Source organism: Pollachius pollachius (assembly GCF_949987615.1).
Source record: "Pollachius pollachius genome assembly, chromosome: 14".
NCBI classification, from domain to species: domain Eukaryota; kingdom Metazoa; phylum Chordata; class Actinopteri; order Gadiformes; family Gadidae; genus Pollachius; species Pollachius pollachius.
Genome location: NC_136947.1, coordinates 19754254 through 19774502, shown reverse-complemented (window position 1 = coordinate 19774502; position 20249 = coordinate 19754254). Strand labels below are relative to the sequence as shown.

At 41.8% G+C, this 20249-nt stretch overlaps 2 protein-coding genes across 3 annotated transcripts; one reads left to right on the top strand and one right to left on the bottom strand.

The window, feature by feature from the left end:
* Positions 1-357: 357 nt before the first annotated feature.
* Positions 358-5054, bottom strand: LOC307085821 (nucleolin-like). The gene is made up of 12 exons (XM_079750691.1): positions 4926-5054; positions 4664-4715; positions 4508-4579; positions 4267-4390; positions 4018-4184; positions 3738-3864; positions 3256-3401; positions 3018-3156; positions 2638-2771; positions 2056-2182; positions 1305-1606; positions 358-837 (listed from the first exon to the last, which is right to left on the bottom strand). Exons 1-12 carry the CDS (start codon positions 4953-4955, stop codon positions 716-718), a joined length of 1542 nt encoding a protein of 513 aa, XP_079606817.1. The 5' UTR covers positions 4956-5054; the 3' UTR covers positions 358-715.
* A 613-nt stretch (positions 5055-5667) lies between these two features.
* Positions 5668-20066, top strand: gk5 (glycerol kinase 5). Of its 2 annotated transcripts, none has more exons than XR_013812424.1 (16): positions 5668-5896; positions 5982-6075; positions 6226-6301; positions 6534-6627; positions 6911-7042; positions 8367-8442; positions 8899-8960; positions 9186-9259; positions 10410-10470; positions 10950-11076; positions 11185-11289; positions 14048-14142; positions 14900-15003; positions 15372-15431; positions 15991-16084; positions 17221-17257. XR_013812424.1 is itself a non-coding variant. In XM_079751331.1 (16 exons), the coding sequence occupies exons 1-16, from the start codon at positions 5771-5773 to the stop codon at positions 17400-17402; spliced, it is 1602 nt and encodes a 533-aa protein (XP_079607457.1). In that variant the 5' UTR covers positions 5668-5770; the 3' UTR covers positions 17403-20066. The 2 variants fall into 2 exon arrangements, 1 of the variants encoding a protein (XP_079607457.1); XM_079751331.1 differs by having other exon boundaries at positions 15951-16084; positions 17221-20066.
* The last annotated feature ends 183 nt before the right edge of the window (positions 20067-20249 follow it).

The following is a 20249-nucleotide window of genomic DNA, read 5'->3' as shown; positions in this document are numbered from 1 at the left end:
TGACAAGGAAGTGGACAACAGGATGTGAGGTCATTGGGGGGACACCCTTTTTTTTATTTTAAGATTTATTTTGAAGGTTTTATCCTTTTTATTGTTGAGTAAGACTGGAAGTATGGCAGAGAAAGGAGAAGACATGCAGCAAAGGACGACGGGCAGGAATCGAACCCGGGTCGACGCTATCAGGACTTACGCTGGTGCCCCTTGGGGGACACCCTTTGGCGCATTCCTGATAAGTTGCTCAGACCGACGAGAACACGGTGTACTGCCCACCCAACATATACCACATTTAACGGATGGTTTGAAAAATATTTTCAAAGTTTTGTACTTTTGACATGCAAAAAAAAGACGCAACAGTGGTATTGACAGAAATTGTTATTTCAGTGAATTTGCTTTGGAAAATTTCAACTCACAAAATATGACTCAATATACACAATGACATAGCCCAATGGTAGAGACGTTAAAACAATTGAATGATCAACAATTGATAAATGATTATATTCAAATATTCACACTGAAGCACTACATTAACAGATTGTTTCATTTCAATAGTTTCAAACATTATAACCAATACAATAATATGAAATAAAATGATGGAATAGGAGAACACAATCAATAGAAAATCTTTTCCCCAGAGAACGTATGTTTACATTTTAATCTCACGGAGAAAGGTGAATGAAACATTGTGATAGAGATTCTTCCGACATTGGAGAACAAATTATTCTTTGACTTCAGCCTCCTTAGCTGTTGCTCCATCCACTGCTGTGTCTCCTGCTCCGTCAGCGGCTGCATCTGCTGCTCCTTCCTCTGCTGCTTCTTCTGCTCCATCTTTTGCTGCAGCTTAAATACAAAGGAAGTACTTGTAAATTGGGGCTAGAAGTTACAAAGTTAACTTTAAAAATAAAACGTTTTCAATACGAGATGCATCAGCCAAAATGTGTAAGATCGCAAGAGCGTGTCAAAATGGCTGGTATTCAGATGTTTTCGTCTTATTTCCTTGACTTGGGCAGTGCCAGTTCAAAACTTGCTTTTTGGGCTCCTGGCTTTCTTGAGACACTCATCTAAACCACTTCACCCTCAACATTGGTATTCCTTGTCTCCTGATCATGACATGAGCGCGTGTATGAGGTGGATTGGGTGAGGGGTTGTGGAGAAAATCAAAGAACAGCCGTGCACACAGCGAGTCTTCTAACTATAGTGACCTTAACTGTTCGGATTATCACAACATTTACACTAAAAGCTTTTTGTGGTCAAATAAATCAGAAAAAAGCCTAAGTTAATCAACATCAAGTTCACCTCAACATTACCTTTCTTCTTGTTCCTTCTACGTTTTGACAGCTTCGCTTTGCCACCAGAAGGTTGATTTTTAGAGACAGGTTTTTCACCTCCCAGCTGGTTTTCAGGTTGTGATTCAGGCTTCTGTTTAGGCTGGTCTTTAGCCTTCTCTGCAGACTGGACACTGGGCTTTGTTTTAGGCATTTGTGTAGGCTGGGTGATCTGGGGCTTGGCGTAGGCCAGTGTCACCTTCTTGCCATCTATCTCACAGTCCTCCATGGACTCTTTGGCAGCCTGGCAGTCTTCTTTCTTGGCAAAATCAACAAAGCCGAACCTGAGGAAGGTAATAACTGTTTAGGGTTTTTTGAGGAGTTATTCACTTCTTGTTACCCCAATGTTACTATTTATATGCTATTATTTACTTTACAACCAAATGTTATTTTACATCATACCTTTTATTCCTTCAATATATTAATTGTGGAGAAATTTGTTTTATATACAACTTATTACATGTGTAAAGTGTACCTTGAAATAAAGCCAGATCGGATTCAAATTAAAATGTGATCTAATCCATCCATCTTTCTCCATTCTACAATGGAAACAATGTGATTCTTTAGTGGCGCCCCCCCATAGGAAGTCTACAATGGCTCGATCCAATCACCTTCCTCCTATATAATGTCCCTTGCTAGTCATTTCAATTGGAAATATATTATACTGCAGACTGCAATTAAGTGTCCAAATAATGAACAGAACATAAGATCAAATGCGTTGCAGGATAAATACCCTTTCGATTTTGACGTTTTTTTGTCTCGAATGATCCTGGTAGTCGTGCATCCTTCGAACATAGTTGCAAGAGTCTCCTCACTGGTTTTCTCAGCCAGTCCAGTTACGATCAAAGTTGTCAAGAGAACTACAAAAGAAGATGCATGAGAAGCGTGTTTAAAAGAGCAAGTCTGACTAGTGTGTCTGCGTTGATTCATTGCAAGTTATCAAAACAAGTCCTCCCATTAGTGGCTTAGAGATAATACTTCCTTATCATAATGCTCAACCGTTTTTGTTGGATGGTGTCTAATGTATTAAACATATTCAACACAATTTTCTATTCAATCTCTGCATGATTTCTTATGCATTATATGTGGACACCAGGAAGACTAGCAAATTCAATGTTTTCTGCAAATGTACTGAATAAACCTAATGTGTTGGGCACACACAGAATAACAGGTCCAGTGTATATAATTGAGGAGGCCACTAGCAGTGAGGTTGCAACCAACTGACTACCGCAATTCTTTGTATCCATTGGATTACTTGCGCTGCGATTCGTGAATAAAGGTTGCTTTTGATAACATGAAAGAAAATCACCAATACCTTCGTTAGCTTCTGGCCGGTACTTAGTTCTGCTGTACTCAACGTCGATTGCCTTTTTCAATATCTTAACGCCTCGTGCCATTTCCATGGCATCCATGGCTTCCTTGTCAGTTTTAAACTCAACAAACGCAAATCTGTGGAAAACAGTTAAGTCAATGTTTTTCCCCTCAAAACATTAGGGTCTAGGGCCATGGATTGCAAACTGTGGGTCACAACCCGGCAGTAGATCGCAGTCCACCATGGCAAGCAAAGAAGATGTAAAAAATGTATCCAACGTTTTGCATATGGTAATGCCTTGCTTATTTTTACTGCTCTGAATATCTGGTGGGTCACACCACGACAAGTAACCCTTGAGGCTCTACTGTAATACACAGTCTTACCCTCTTGCGTTGCTACCGTCCTTGGGTAAGTTGATACCGACAGCATTCTTGAATATCTTCTTTAGCTTCGTCTCACTTTCGAGACGAGGCAGGTTTTTAATAACCAATGTGTTAGTGGGAGCACTTTCCTGTGCAATGGCTAAAGTGAATAGGGAAGATAGATTCCTTTAAATGGTATTGTTCAAATGATATTAGTGTCGTATTCAGGCAAAAATAGGTACCGTTGCTAAACGCTTACCTTCAGTGTTTTCGTCATTGACACTGCCATTATTTTTACATCTGTAAGCGTTGATCTTTATCACTCTGTCTCTGAGCTTCTTCCCTTTTTTCTTCTTCATGGCTTTTTGAGCAAGCTCCTTGGTTTCAAAGTGCAGAATTGCAATGCTGTTGAAAAAGTTAATTGTCATTGAGTTTTTAAAATGTAGGGAATATAATCCATGATCCAGACAACTAACTAACTAGGCCAAGGCTTATCTGTCCTGTAGGGAATCTTTCACTGCATGCAGGCCAAAATACATCATAAGAATATTGCAACAAAAGGTAGGTTCAATATTAGTTAGGGAAGTACAATAAAGTGACCACTAGCTAGGCACTCTGAGATGTCCAGGGACAGGGATGCATCTGTTGAGCATGATGCGAACTATGCATCTGAATTCACAGCCTCTTTTGGATTAAAGCATCTACTTAACTACTAAATAGAGGTTCCAACTCTTGGCTCACCCTCTGGCTGGGCCTGGGGTTCCTCCAGGAAACGTTACATTGACTGCAGTTTTAAAGATGCCCATAACTTCAGCCTTCGTTGCATTGTGGGGAAGGTTTGTCACCGACAACCACTTGGCAAACTTGTCTGTGAGAGAAAAAAAGTCACAGCGAAAACACACTTTTACTTAAGCTACTTTATAAGCATGTCTCTGGTCCCATTTGCAGACAACTGATTATTATACTACAACCATTTTATAAACCCGACCTTTTTTTTTTTTTGCTTATTTGTTAAATTTACCTGCTTTCTGCTCGGCAGTAGGTTTCACTCTCTTCCTCTTCTTGTCCTCTTTGACCTTGACTTTAGCTTTGGAAATCCTCATGGGCAAATCAAGGACCTTTTTACCATTCAGAGTCAAGGCTTTGGCCAAGTCTATCTCGGTTGCCAGGTCTACATATGCAAAAGTCCTGTATAAATTCAAAATATTTTTTATTGTTATTGTTAACAGAATTTTAATTGAATGACACAACACACCAATTTAACTCTCACCTGTCAGTGTGTAGTCTAATATCCTGGACCAACAGACTTTCTTTCAGTAAGTAACTTACAAGCGAGCTTTTTATTTCTTCATATTTCTTGGTCTTGTTCAAATTGCCAATAAAAACACAGAAACCTATAAAGAAAATTTGAGAAAAAAAAGGGGAAGTAAAATGACGGGCACAGCTTAAGAAAACCAAACGTTATTTTGCACAAATCTGAATAGACACTTCGTACGTCAGTTTTTACATACCTTCATTTAGGGTTTTAAATTTTTTTGTAGGGCAAATAGTGTCTTCTGACTCCGCTATCCTTTTCCCGTTCACTGTGGCAAAACACAATCATTGTCGTTTTATAAAAAATAATTAATACAAACGCACAATCTGCAAAAAAACGGTGGTTGATTTACCAGTATCTCCAGCTTCTTCCGCCTTCGGTTTCTCTTCTTCGGGGACCACGATCTAAATACATGTAGTGAATTAGGAGAAATATTGAACTTTGCAGACCATAATCTTAGGCGGAAGATCAGATGAGAGAAAAACACAATTTTGCTAGTACACGTGTATGCTGTATAGCTACCGAATAGCATTTATGCTACTAGATATTTAAGAAAGTTCATAAAGTGTCTGAAACAACATACGATCGCTGTAATGGTAGGAATGAAATCTTACCTCTGCTGATGCCATCATTGTGACAACCATTGTTTATCGACTTTGGTGTGTAAGTTTCAGTTATTCAGTCGCCAACTGTTCATGTGTAGTCCTCAAGTACGACAACTCAAACACCAACACATGGCACCACGGATCAGGGATATGCGTACGGAAACTCCTACGGAAGCCGAGAAGGGTCTATGAAAGCGGACGCAAATAATGCTTTTCATCTGATGACAAACCAAAACAATAATCAACTTTATATTAAATTTGGGTTTCAAACTTTCCTCTTTAATACGGGGGCATTTTTAAAATGCCAATAAAATGTGTGTTCATTTACTAGACTTGTCCTCGACTTGAAAGAGGAAATGTTTGAAAATGTAGATTGCTTATTGGAAGTTTTCTTTATCATTTAAATCATGAGTCAAAAAACACCGGTTCATATAATGACAATTTAAAAAAAATTCGCCTTTTAAAATGCATTTCGATGTTGACCACTTTATTGCGGGGGAAAATTTTGGAAAATGAAAATGTGAATAGGATACTTGCATTTTCTTTAAATTATATTGTGAATCCAAACTTCGTTCATATAGTGATACATAAAAAACAATAGTGCATTAGGTGCATTTTTATTTTTTTAATTGCATTTTCTTTTGATAATTGTCCTAAAAATGCTTCCATACTAAATACCGTAGTATCGTCAAACTGGAATTACGAGCAAGATATGCGCGGTAGCTCAAATACTCTCGACACGGAAGACAAACTAAAGTGATGCAAGGTCTCAAGTCCAACGCAACGTCTGAAATGCAGGCAGGGGGTAAACACACATGGACTTGTGGATTTGTGTAGTGTAGTCGCTGCAGAAGATGGCTACTCAAAGGAATGGATTTAAAAAAGAAAGTTTCGTCTTATCAGTGGACGTAGGAACAACCACAATAAGATGTAATGTATTTGACAAGGGTGCCAAGATCCGCGGGACGTGCAGCCGCAAAGTAAATTATTTCCCTTCTTCCATGCTATTTATCCATGCAACTAATTCGCCTTGCAGATAAACCGAGACTAATCTGTGGTTGCCAGGTTGTCTTGTTGTATCCAGAACCAGGCTTGGTGGAATTGGATCCAGAGGAACTATTTAATGGATTTATAGCGGTCGTCAAGGGGGCTGTACAAGGTAACACTGGGCTATCGACTTTGTACAGCTTTGTTACACATGTAATTCAATACACCGAAACTAAGTTGCTTGTTTTCTCGTTTTTGCCTGTGTGGATATGACACACACACACACACACACAAACAAACAAACAAACAAACAAACAAACAGATGCAGGTGTGCAGATGAGCCAGATCGTGTCGCTGGGCATAGCCACTCAAAGAGGGACATTCACGACATGGGATAGGTAAACAGATAGCTTTCTTATCGCTATTGGTTAATTGGCCTACATTGATGATGATTCTGTGTCAACAATGACCACGTTACACAACTTGCATGTGTAGTTAAACCATAATTCTATATGCATTAAGTCAACATATACTACATCCAATTCCATGCCACTTTAAGACAACACTATTGTGTATTTTCCTCCATGTCTTGTGGCTTTCCTGACCACTTGTGTGCGTTCACTACTCCAGAACCACTGGACGTCCTTTTCATAACTTCATCAGTTATCAGGACCTCAGGGCCACTGAAAGTGTGACTTCTTGGAACGGCTCCTACACCATGAAGGTGAGCAGACAAGTTTTATGATTTTCTTTATTGGTATAGTAGGAACTGGTAGAGCATTCTATCAACATTGCCAGGGTTATGGATTCAATTCCCACTTGGGCCATCCATCATAAGTATGTATGTATGCACTCATGGTAAGAGGCTTTGGATTAAAATGTCCACTCCAAATGGCATATGGGATAATATCGGTTGAATTTATGTCACTATAAATCTGCTGTTGAAGGACTCCTATTGGTAAGTGGTGATTGCAGCGTCTGGCGGTTCTCCCGCGGTCTCTCCGCAGGTGGCCCAGGGGGCAATGAGGCTGCTCTACCTGGTGTCCAGACAGAAGCGGTTCCTGGCTGCCAGCGTAATGGTGTTCTCCCCCCAACACGTCACCTTCCGCCTGCTCTGGGCCCTCACACACTACAAACAGGTCTGTGGCATGCGTCTACTGTCTGCAACTTCGGACTCGGGCTGTGAACTTTGTTTTGGATCTGGAGACGTGAGCCAGTTGGTCACCCGGTCCCTAAGCAGTGATAGCTCGGTACGCAACATGGTGGCCGTCTGTGAACCACCGAATGAATCATCATTAGGTTAGTAGTGCTACTACCATTACAATCTACTAATAGTAATACAACGTTATCTATATCATAAGAGATGAAAAAATCAAATAATCTTTACTATTGAATACATTTCATTTAATAAATGGAGCATGATCATGGAAAGACACACTGGCAGCATTTACCAAGCGTCTCCAATGATGCAATGAAAGCACATGACTTTGAAGGGGAAGTTTTACATTGTCACAATAATCAGATGATGGGGAATAAAGAATCCAACGGTGATCCCAAGAGGAAGTTCCCCCAACTTCTGCACTTGTGCCCCGCCCACTGCAGAGTGTAACTTCACAACTGTTACGGAAGTAACGTTTGAGCACAAACGAGCTGTTTCACTCACTTATTGAGGGGCGTTCTCGGTAGGCTTGAATACTTTCCCTGGCTCGGACATGGATCTTTCTAGCTTAGCAGACATCAAACATGTATACATATGTCATACAATCTAAAGCAAAGGGAAAAGTCAAAGCATGACATCACCCCTTCAAGTTGCAGGGTGTGAGTCAGACATGGTCAGTCATGTCTCTGTAGAGCCGAGTGGTATTGTGGCCCTGGTATGGACTGACCTGGACGTGGGGTCAGATCTATTATATACAGTAGACCTGCAAATGCTAAACATTTAACAACCTTCAATCTGAGAAGAAGCCAGGCATCTCTAGGTGCAAGGATTGGTAATAAAAATACTTACAAGCTATTAATGTCGTTGAGGGGGTTGTATATTTTTGACATTATTATAAGGCTTCATTTTCCAACAACAATATATATTATGCTAGACTCACACTCTACATGGAGTGTCAGACCCTCATAAGTTGACATGACAGATGGTTTCATTCAAGTTAGTCATTAGGTGGGCCTACAGCGAAGGAGTAAGATTTGGTATCATTTTTAAGTAATCAGATTCCTGTCTATGGATTGCATCACATGAGCTTCTTCAGAATTCCTCCCACATGACGTGTCTCATGGTGTGTCTCATGACATTTCTCATGGCCTGTCTCATTAAGCGTTTCATGGCGTGTCTGATGGCGTGTCTCTTAACGTGTCTCATGGCGTGTCTCATGGCGTCTCTTAACGTGTCTCATGGCGTGTCTCATGGCGTGTCTCATGAAGTGTCTCATGACGTGTCTCATGACCTTCTGCTTCCAGCTCCCCCAGGCTGTGGCCGAGGACACCTGCTGCTTCGGGACCATTGACACGTGGCTTCTTTTCAAGCTCACCAAGGGTACATTCGCCTTTACTCTCAGTACTTACCCAACCCTTTCTTATCGAAACCAAGTGAGTGTGAGAACACAAAGCATACAAACTAACCAGTTCGTCTAGTATGGCTACAATTATTTTCGGGTTGTTAGGAAGCAAGGGTGTTGCTCTTCTCATTTCATGCAGATGTTGTGTGTTATGTTCTGTTCGATGAAAGTCATTTGGGAGAACCATGTGCTGTGCTTACCAAATGAGACTTCTAACCGTTTTTTCGTTAGGCTTACAGTAGTTTGGATTTCATGCTACTTTATGTGTGTGTCTGTGTGTGCATGTGTTTGAAGGGTATGCAGGTAAGACTCAAATGTTTTTCCTCTCTGAACTGCTTTTTTTTCTATGTATCTTCTTTTCATACTGTACCTGTGATTTTACACCATGTCTGTGTCTTGTATTTTGACACTGTCTTTTGTTTCTGACTCCTCAGGTGAAGTCCATGCCACAGACTACTCTAATGCTAGCTCCACTGGGATGTTTGACACCTACCAGGTCTAGTGTGTGTGTGTGTGTGTGTGTGTGTGTGTGTGTGTGTGTGTGTGTGTGTGTGAGTTGGCTGAGATGGAATGAAGGGATGTGGGTCAAATGGAAAGCAAAAGAGCGGGAAGATTGAAGGTGTGTGTGTATGTGTATGTGTGTGTGTGTGTGTGTGTGTGTTGTTTACAGAGTAACAGGATGTATATGATTATACTGTGACTATAATTCCTGTGTTTGTAGATGTGCTGGAGTGGCCTACTCTGCTCTTTGTTGTCACTGCCATTTTCCATTCTCCCCAAAGTGGAAGATACAATGTGAGTAATAATGGATTGAATTTATATAGCGCTTTTCTAGACTCTCAAGGACGCTTTACAGTGAAGGGTGGACCTCACTAACCACCACCAGTGTGTAGCACCCACTTGGGTGATGCACGGCAGCCAATCTGCGCCAGAACGCTCACCACACACCAGCTTGAGAGTGAGGCAATTAATGAGTCAGCCAATTATACAGGAGGATGATTAGGGGGCCAGATTGAATGAGCCTGGTTGGGCCAGGACACCGGGGAAACCCCTACTCTTTGCGATAAGTGCCCTGGGATCTTTTATGACCTCAGTGAGTCAGGACCTCGGTTTTACGTCTCCTCCGAAGGACGGCACCTTCCACAGCACAGTGTCCCCGTCACTGCACTGGGGCATCGGGATTGATGAGTGAAGGGGCCAGAGGGAAGAGTGCCACCTATTGGCCACCACCCGACACCACTTACAGCACCTGGTATTCCCAGGCGGTTTCCCATCCAAGTACTAACCAGGCCCGACCATGCTTAGCTTCCGAGATCAGAAGAGATCGGGCGTGTCCATGGTGGTAAGGCCGTAAGCAGTTTTTGTTTAATCATATCTTATAACAATAGTTTGTTACAGCACTGTTGTAAAGCACTTGTCTTTCGTGAGACAAGACTTGTATTTCCTGAGTGTTTTTACATTAAGCCGACAAGTGCGGACCTACATTTACATTTAGGGCATTTAGCACATGCTTTTGTCCAAAGCGACTTACATTTGTCAGAAGAAGGTGAAACAATATATCGCTGTCAGTGCAGTAAGGATGTTCATAGAACAAAGTGTCAAGCAATAACAATCGCTAAGTTAACCCTTTCCCCATATACAACAAAGATAGCTAGGATAAGATGCTACAAATCTAAGTACGAGGGTTTACATTAAGTACCAGGACGTACAACATACAATTAGTAGGAGGAGTGGGAGGGGGTGGCTATGCAGAGTCTAGGTGGCATGGCCTATGTCCTACTGAAGCATCACCTTAGAAAACAAGAACACAGGTTGCTTCTAGCTAGACCGGCAAAGCCCTTCTTTGTGTGCAGTATACTATTTTAACACAATTTTTGAAGATTGAAGGTAAAAAGTGAAAGTCGATCAGCAGATAAAATTGTGTGTGTCCCTTCTCTCCGTACAGCCATAGCTTTGGATCCACACACTCCTCCATATTCGGAGTCTCCATACCCATAATGTCTCTGGTGAGTCATATTTTGGACCTCAACGTGTAAATCCAATGTTGTGATACATCAGGCCACTGAGAGTTAAATCAGGCCACTTCCTGGTAAAAATACATGTTTACATACCTCAGATATGCTGTCTGTCTGATAGTCTGTCTGTTATGTCTGGAATTCATTGAAATATTAAGCCTTTTGTGGAAAAAAAACAAATACTGATAAACCCCTAACCCAGATTGCTGCTGTTTGTCACGTCCTGTTATTAATAAGCCATCCTGTTAGCTGAACTCCTTCTGTTATTCATCCAATCTCAACTTTGCCAAGGTGCCCAAAAGTGAAGAATATACTATTTGGTACCAGAACTTTTACTACTTTCTCAGTTTTAAATGAATACTGCAAATGAAAGAACTACGTATTTTTATGTGTATTGTTGTTTTTACTTTATACAACTGGATAATAAATTGTATGGATTTAATTTTTTTATCACGCATCTATTGTGTTAGATTGCCGACCAGCAGGCCGCCATGTATGGTGAGTGTTGCTTTGATGTGGGCGATGTCAACATCACCATGGGAACGGGCACCTTCATCAACATCAACACCGGCAGCAAACCACATACATCGATAGCAGGTAACGTCAGATAAGATTGAAAAGAAACAGAAATAATGTATAAATATAGATATCTCAAGGTGTGTGTGTGTCTGTGTCTGTGTTTGTGTCTGTGTGTGTGACTTGTAGGGCTGTATCCGTTGGTGGGGTGGAAGATGGGAGAGGAGGTTGTGTACTTGGCGGAGGGCAACGCGGCCGACACGGGCACCGCCATCAAATGGGCTCAGGGCCTGGGTGAGTACCATCACTGGTGTGTCAGGGGTGACTAACAACACGGGCAGGATGGCCGGGAGCTGCCAGGGTTTTGGCTCAACTCCTTGGCCGAAAGGTCGTGTAGAGTTCCACTCTACACGATCTCATCAGTGCGCGTACAAACAACACAATTTGACTCTTCAAACTGTGTGCAGTCCAATTTTGCGTGCAGTTCATACGCCAATCCTTCCCATTAACCTCTGCAGAGAGCAGATGTGTCCAAGTACCACAGATCCCCTAGAACGGTCATTATGATTAAGTCGCTGCTAGAAATTAATCTCAATTCGTAAACAAGAGATGGATACTTGGCCGTTTCAACCGGGGGGGACCTTGGGATAACTCTGTGACATCTTGGGCCCTATCTTGCATTTGGCGCAATTGACTTTGTCACTGGCGCATGTGTCGTTGCTTGTTTGCAACTGGCGCAGAGGTAAATTAGGGAAACGGTAAATCTTGCGCCCCAAGGGGCGGTTCGGCGAAAGGGGGAGGCGTGTTCTGGCGCAAACGTTCCCTGGTGCTATTTTGCAGTTTCAGAAATAACTTGCGCCACAAACCAGGAAATACCTGGTTTAAAGTCAGTGGCGTGTTGTTCAGATGCTATTTTAAGGGCACATGCATAATGTTGCTTGTGCACCCCGCGCATACACTTTGCTTCTCTCATCTACCTAGCCTCACATTCTTGGTAAATTATTTGGGAAAGAACAGCTGATACAGCGGTTATAAGTTGTACTTTTAAATCAATGCATCTGCAAACACCGTACAGCAAACACATATTTACTTGACACAGACATTGTGTACATGCCCATAACCTTTTGGATTGATGAGTATTTGATCGTGAGAAAACATTGTTTTACCGCGAGTGAGTGTTAAAAAGAATTAATGAATGCGGGCGCGTAAACAACGCATAATACAATCAATGTCAATGTATATTAACGGGGGGACACATGCATATTAGAAACACAGGTCGATAACAATAATGCATACACTACTGATAAGAAACTATGTTTATAATGTATTGCGTATACCATTAAATAGAACCACAGTTACCGCATATCATATGTGTTGTAAGTTTTCTTTGCCGAAATTTATTTGAGGACTCAGTATTTCTGAAGTTGTGGAAGAAAACCTTATTCCATGTGTGAATTAGGCCATATTATTTGGCCATAAACTGAGCCATTTGAAGTTTGAAATTCATGTGCATCTGTCTTATCGGAGACTGCAGACGCGCTGTCAAAATATCAACTCGTCAGATTCAAATGCGCTCATGGCTCTTAAAGGGGATGGGAGCTGGCACTCTCATTGGTTTATTGCACGTTATGTCCAAACCACACCTGCGGGTAATTAGGCTACTTCAGACCAACCCTTTTTAGATTTGCGCCGGGCGCAAGAGTCATTTTTGTGCCGTAAAACAGCAACATCGCCATAGAACCGCCCACAAAGCTACTTGCGCTTGGTGCTTCTCACTTGCGTTTCAGACCGTTAAAAAAGGGCCCCTTGAGTCTCTCGGTTAATTGGCTGATCAACTAGGTTCTGATCCACTAGGTTCTGACCTAACGTGAACTGTTCCTACATTGTGTAACGTTAATGTTCCTCATCATAGCATCCCGCTCCTAGGAACCAAGAATAAATTATTTTGGGGGTTGTTCAGAACATTGTGTTCATATCACTTGTTCATGTATTAAATACAGGATATATGCTTGAAGAAATTAAATCATGGCCATAGGTCGTAAACAAGCACTTATGGATTTATACGATAACTGGGGGGCGGTTATCGTATATTCAGAACAAAAATGTAGCTCATTGTTTCACATGTTGGAGTTCGTGTTGTGTAATAAAATACATCATTTTGGATATTTTCTAAATGGAATATCGTCTACCCCTATTCAAAACACAAAATCTGCATAAAAAACGAGCAGTTAACCAACAGATAAACATAATATACAATCACTGAACAAAGATTATGCATTCGCATTTCAATGCAGAAAAAATCGTAATATTGCAATTTGAACTGAGAATAAAATGAATCTCAGCCATGTTTGTTTTTCAGCAAAAGCAGCGTCCATATCAACGATAGAAAAGTGTAATTCAAGCATTTTTTCTGGACCACAAAGAATAACCGTTCTTAATACCTAACAAGCGAAATGTTTTAAACATCACAGAACGAAGATTATGACAACAAATTGCACATTTCTCTTTTTAAATGTTATTTAAACCCATTTGAATGCCGAACCTATTATCTTAATGTTGAATTTTCCACTGAGAACAAAATAAATGTCAACCTTCTTGTTTGCGGTTGATCGGTGACGTTGCGATACCTGGTATTCGGACGATTCTGCTCTCCACAGAAGTCATATGGATGGATCGGTTTATCAACTGCACACAGGTTTGGACTTTGGCGCAGCATTGCACTTGGTTTGAAAGTATCCAATCTCATTATTTGTACACAGATTAAAGGGATGGGGTCCCACATGTCAGCAAAGACTACCTGTGAGGCCTTCTTGGGCAAGACGCCCCTAACACTATCTCCAGTGTTAGTCTCTTTGGATAACAGTCCACTAAAGGACTAGACAGTATGGTGGTTTAAGAAGGTTGTCTGGAAGCTCCAAACCTTTTCTCCATTGTTAGTCTCTTTGGATAACAGTCCACTTAATGACTTGACGGTAAGGTGGCGGGAAGGTGACGGTAAGGAGATTTAAGAGGCTGAGTGTGAGAGGCTGACAGCTCGGTGCTGTGGTTCCAGAGCTGTTCTCTGATGTCCAGGAGACCAGCGCCATGGCCTACAGCGTGGCCGACTCTGACGGGGTGTGCTTCGTACCGTCCTTCAGCGGCTTACAGGTGTGTGTGTGTGTGTGTGTGTGTGTGTGTGTGTGTGTGTGTGTGTGTGTGTGTGTGTGTGTGTGTGTGTGTGTGTGTGTGTGTGTGTGTGTGTGTGTGTGTGTGTGTGTGTGTGTGTGTGTGGGATGATTGCTAAGGCAATTGTATGTTATACGACTATCAACATCACAAGATTCTGATCAGGGTTATCTTGAGGGGTTCTTTGTCGTTTCTATCTTTCAGTTGGAAAGATCCTCAGAAATAGTATAAATAGTTTTTGTTGATTTCAGTTTCATCCAACCACATCACTGGTTGGATGAAACTGATGACTATATAAAGCAGTTCAAATATAATTTATCAGAAACAGAACTGTGAATAGTCCTTTTCATTAATTTAACTGAAAAAATGCTGTCCATAAGTCCCCTTGTATTCATCAGAGTTTTTCATGTTGTCTCTTATTTTAGTTTCTTTAACATGGTCTTGTTGTCTCTTCCCTTTCTGCTCCGTGTTGTGTGGTCGCCTGTGTAAGTCTGTTTTCTGTCGATCATGTACAATACCTAATCCTAGCATGCACTGATGTGTGCACATGTTGATGTAATAATAGTAAAACAGTCTTGTATAGAGCATTTGTAGGACCCAATGCGCTTCACAACAAAATTATAAAATAAAGTAAAAGGGCTCCCTGTATAGAGGAGTTTACATTTATCTATAGGCGATTAACTTGTGTATGCATCTTTTTTTAATTTAAAATAACATTCCATCCTCTTGATTGCTACAGGCTCCACTCAATGACCCCAAAGCCTGTGCTTCCTTCATGGGTCTCAAACCATCCACCAACAAGTGCCACCTGGTCCGAGCCATCCTGGAGTCCATAGCCTTCAGGTGAATGGTCGTTGCCATGTGCTCTTTGTAAGGCTGTGAGTTGTAGCCTGTACCTAGACTGTTCAGGTTGTTGCAGTCTTGGTTCGATGGTACTGGGGGCGGCATGGGGCTCAGGAGGTGGAGCGGGTTGGCTGGAAACCGCAAGGTTGTTAGTTCAATCCCCGGCTGAGTGAGCGAGGTGTCCCTAAGCAAGACACCTCACCCTAACTGCTCCCGACGAGCTGGCTGTCGCCTTGCATGGTTGACTCCGGCCTCGGTGTGTGAATGTGTGAATGTTAGGTAACATTGTAAAGTGCTTTGAGTGGCCACTGGTTAGAAAGGCGCTGTATAAATGCAGTCCATTCACCATTTACTTTGTTGTGTTTCAGGGTCCGTCAGCTCTACCAGACCATGCTGAGAGAGACCTTCATTCCCGTCACTAAGATCCGGTACGGTGGACCTTTGGTTCAAACGCGCTTTAAAGAGGCCCTGGTTTCCATGACCAACACAGCCACACGTCCAACCCACCCCTGCACCACTAGAAAATGAATCACAAATACACAAAAGGCTGTTAAACTACTATTTTTCATGATATCGCCCTTTTCCAATCGTGGGTATGGAGCAAAGCTTGTGTGCAGCCCATCTCAGAGCGGCTACTGGGCGTCCAGTTTCGCAGCTCACCATGGGGAATCACTAAGTAGTTTCCCTGTGAGGAATGTCTGCTTCCTCTGCTAATGCAATTTCAGTTTTATTGTCAATACATTACGTGCATTGTACAAATCCACAGAGCGATGATGTTACAGGCAGACAGACGATACATTATGGGTCTATACGTTGATACTGTTACATGCACTATATTACGACTCCTTAGCGCTCTGTATTTTCTCTTTCTTCTCTTGTATTTCCTTCTGTGTGCGTGTGTGTGTGTGTGTGTGTGTGTGTGTGTGTGTGTACGTGTGTTTGTTTAGTGTGGACGGGGGCGTGTGCACTAATGACTTTGTCATGCAGCTGACCACTGATCTGATTGGTCGGAAGCTGGCCAGACCCGTCCACCACGAGATGTCCTGCCTCGGGGCAGCCTTTTTGGCCGGACTGGGAGTGGGTATGTGTCAACTTCAGACACACACATGTTAATACTTGAATACTTGATTCATTTTTTAGTACCAACGTCCTACGTTCCCTCATTTTTAGACCTTATCCGATAGAGCACAACCATGTCATGAGTACCAAAGATACGCAGAAAATCACAGTAGAAAGGGTTAAAAGAACTACTTTCCACACTCTTCCAAACCGGCATTCTTGGACCCGTTGAGATCAGTTTGTGTAACAGGAGAACAATGAGCTCACACTTGTGAACTTAGTCTGATGAAGGCGAGTTCAGCTTGGTCCTGGTATTTCTGTCCCATTATGCCTGATTTAGTCACTCGGGAGAAGCGACTTTCTGTTCATTAATTACGTGATGTAAGATCTGGCATCTGAGCACAACGGTGAATACAACCTGGGTTGCAGACATTGGGGTAGGAAACCAGATCCTTACGGCAGGACCTTTTTGCCTCACCACCACATGACTCACCACAGTCAAAGCATCAGAACAGTGTTGGCTTTCACCACAATAGTAACTGTGAGGTAGAGGTAGAAAAAACGGTGGAGTCTCCTGTTTATATGTCGACTTGTCGCGTCTCAACGTGTCCACACAAGGATCTGCTGCGGCCTGTGATGCATGCAGGGAGTGGGGCGGGAGACACCGGACGGAGAGACTCAGTTGGATTGGTCCGCCACTTAGCGTAGCCTGGCTTTTTACCACTCCAGCTTTCAAAATAATACATACTAATTTATACAAAATCACCAGAGTCCGGTCCAGTGGCTCTGGCGGAACCGATGTTTGTAAATGGACTGCATTTATACAGTGTTTTCTAACCAGTGGCCACTCAAAGCGTTCAATATTGTACAATATTGCCTCACATTCACCCATTCACAAACACATTCACACAACGACGTCAACCATGCAGGGCGACAGCCAGCTCAGCCCAGGTAGCGGGTACACACACTGCATTCCATCCAGCACCAGAGTAGCACTCACAGAGATGAGCCACATAAACACACACACATGCAAACACACACACACATTAGCGCTGCCTGCACAATGACTCTGAAATTTGCATTGGCTTTGCCCACACAGAACTTTATGGCAGACTGCCTTAAAGTCCCCCTCTCTAATGGTCTCCTCTGTCCCGGCAGGATTCTGGAAGGACAAGGAGGAGCTGAAGCGGCTCCACACCACTGACCAGATGTTCGTGCCCAAACAGGCGGCCCAGAGCAGCACCGAGCTTGGGGTGGTGAGTGGGGAGTACGAGGTGGTCCTTCGGAGCTGGGAGAAGGCTCTGCAGCGCTCAATGGGCTGGTACAGCAGCAGGCCTTGACCGTCAGGGCCCCGGCATAGTGCTCTTCATACACGCTGGATAGGAGCATGAAACTCTAAAGAGTCATTCTAGGAGCCATTCACACCGACAACCACACTGGACATGTTTATGGAAGATTTCGTAAAGGTTTCCATGATCATCGCCCCATTTCTTATCAATTAGCTTGTCTCTGGTGGCAATTGATATTTCTGTTGAGGCCTGGGAGTAGTTTATCAACATCACTCTCACTCATCACTTGTGGGCAGATTTTTCAACACTTGCCACCGCAGTCTTTTGATTTCGAGTGGTGAAGACAATCCATTTAATGCCCCAGTTATTCTGATTAAACCATCGGAAAATATGAAGATCATCTTAGATTACCCAGGAATTGCGGTGGGGTGAAACTCGACCCGCAGGGAGGTCTGAGCAGCGGAGAGTCAAAGAATGTCCTTTTTCCAGTTTGTCAAAGTGTTCATTTATTGGCAATTTAAAGGGTTTAATGCCTGACCAATCCTATACATGGTCCCTTTAATACTGCTTTATAATTAAATGTGCAAAGCTATTAAATATTGTTTTTAGGTTTTTATAAAAGGACAAAAAGAACATATTGAGCGATATAGTCAATGGCAGACGTCTGTTAGGACTGCACAGAAATCTTTATGTATCGTACCACTTAATAATTGTATCACCCAAATTGTATCATTTTAGCAGGAGTACTGCCTGTAACTGTGAGTAGTATGAATCATACTTGTTATTGGCGTAATCCAACCAATTTCATGTACTGGATTTATTTTCTTGCTAATGTGTTCTGGGGGGGGGGGGTTGACACCCAGCTCAATTAAGCTCAAAGTTCTGGGTTCACCCTATCTAGGGTTAGGTTACCCTAACCCTAACCCCCAGTGTTAGAAAAAAAACATGTTTTCTGTGATACACAATGTGCGGGTGTCAACTGAACTCTGAGAGACCCAACCACTGTGTCTGTTTCTAGGTTGCTTCCTTCAGAATTGTAATTTGCCTGTGTGTGTTTGAAAGAGAAAAAACAAATATGCAATATAACTGTATATGGCCTTCCAAATGTCTAACTGAATTCTTTGTTTTACACATTGTGCAAACTACAAACTTGACTTGAACTCAATGACCGTGTTTGGGCTGCTATGATATCACATCCTTTCACATGTCCTGTCCACACTAGTGCATCTCCCCCTAGTGCATCTCACACTGATGCATCTCACACTAGTGCATCCGTCTTCATACATTATACAAGATATGTTGTTTTAAAAACTTTCAGATCAGCTTGGGATACCTTCATCTATTGCTTTGTATTAATATGTATTTCATACCTCAAAGGAAATACATGTAAATGGGTACCTCAATAAAGTATAGATAGATTATACAGATGCCCTTGACAGCAGTATTTTCTGTATTTCCCATAATTATGCATCATACTGTACTTTAAAAGCTCCAAATTACTATACAAAATTGAGATTTGTTGTTTATTTTGTATCGTAATTTCCATAAAGTCCACTAGGTGATGCCATTGGCATTCAATTTTATCTCTTTAGTTTCAAAATGGCTTTTTCCTTGTTGTTAAATACATGTTTTTTTTGTATAATTGAACTGATTGAATAGTATTTTTAATTAAATATTATCCGGGGGCTCAGTAGTACCGCAAGAGCCAAGTATCAACACACCATACAATATCCTAAAAATGGTCAGATGGTATATATGGGGTGAATACTGTTTCCAAAAGGTACTCTGTGTACTCGTATAAGGACATAAACACAAAAGGTGCTAAGTATTATTGAAATTGGTGCAAAACTATTTTGGCAATTGGAAATAATTTCTAGTGCCTAAGCAGCCCCTCCTCCTGAAAAATACAATATCTAATCAAGTTAAGTGATACTGTAATAATATGTGCCATCTTAAATCCTTGGATTAGCATGAACTAATTTTGCAGAATTGTTTGTATAATAATGCATGTCAAATATAAGTCATTTTCAGGTTAAACTCTATTCTGTTGCCAATCTCCAAAATGTTCACTTGGTGTCAGAATGGACATGACGGTCTGGGAGTCCAGGTCAAGGTCGCCCCGTCTGGCCTGAGAAGATAAAACAGACGAACCCAAGGTTAATCTAAAGATCTTCATCCTGATCTTTAACCTGATTGTTGTGTCCCCTACCTTCATTTTGATATATGAAATGTGACATTTCTGTTAATGTGCTATCTGATGTTGTTGACAGTGTTTTGTCCATGTGCCTCTGAGCACGCTGCAGATGACTGAGTGAGAGTGCAGTCTAGTTGAACTCAGAGTGACGTTGCATGTTACATGAGGTTATTGAATACTATAGAGCATTGACACAGTTCTACAGGATGAATCTAACATGAGTCACAGAAACATCAATACTAGAAAGTATATCAAATGTATTTTTTTATTTTGTTCAGGTGTAACTTTTTTGTTGCTTCTTGTTGGACTAAAGGGCTAGTGCATTTAACGTTTGTTCTAATGTCAAAGTGTAATTCTATTAATTGTTCTGAACGATGGCTAATTTTTTCTCTCAAATGATTGGAGAAAAGTAATAACTGACTTGTAGTTTAAAGTTTTGTCTGTGTAATTTATCTGTACTAAATTCTTTGTCACTTTGTGTGATTAATAAGCTGGACAAATAAAAAAATAAGCTACCCATCCATGTTGTGCTGCTGATGATTGTTGCTACAGAATACGTAGATGTACAGAAGATTATTTTCCACACGCAAAGCCCACTGGTTAATGCAGTCTTCTCAAGTTTCCTTGGGAACTCAGGGGGGGGGGGGGGGAAAGGCCGAGCCAGGCCCTGGGACGGGACAGTTTTGGGGATGTTCCTATTGATG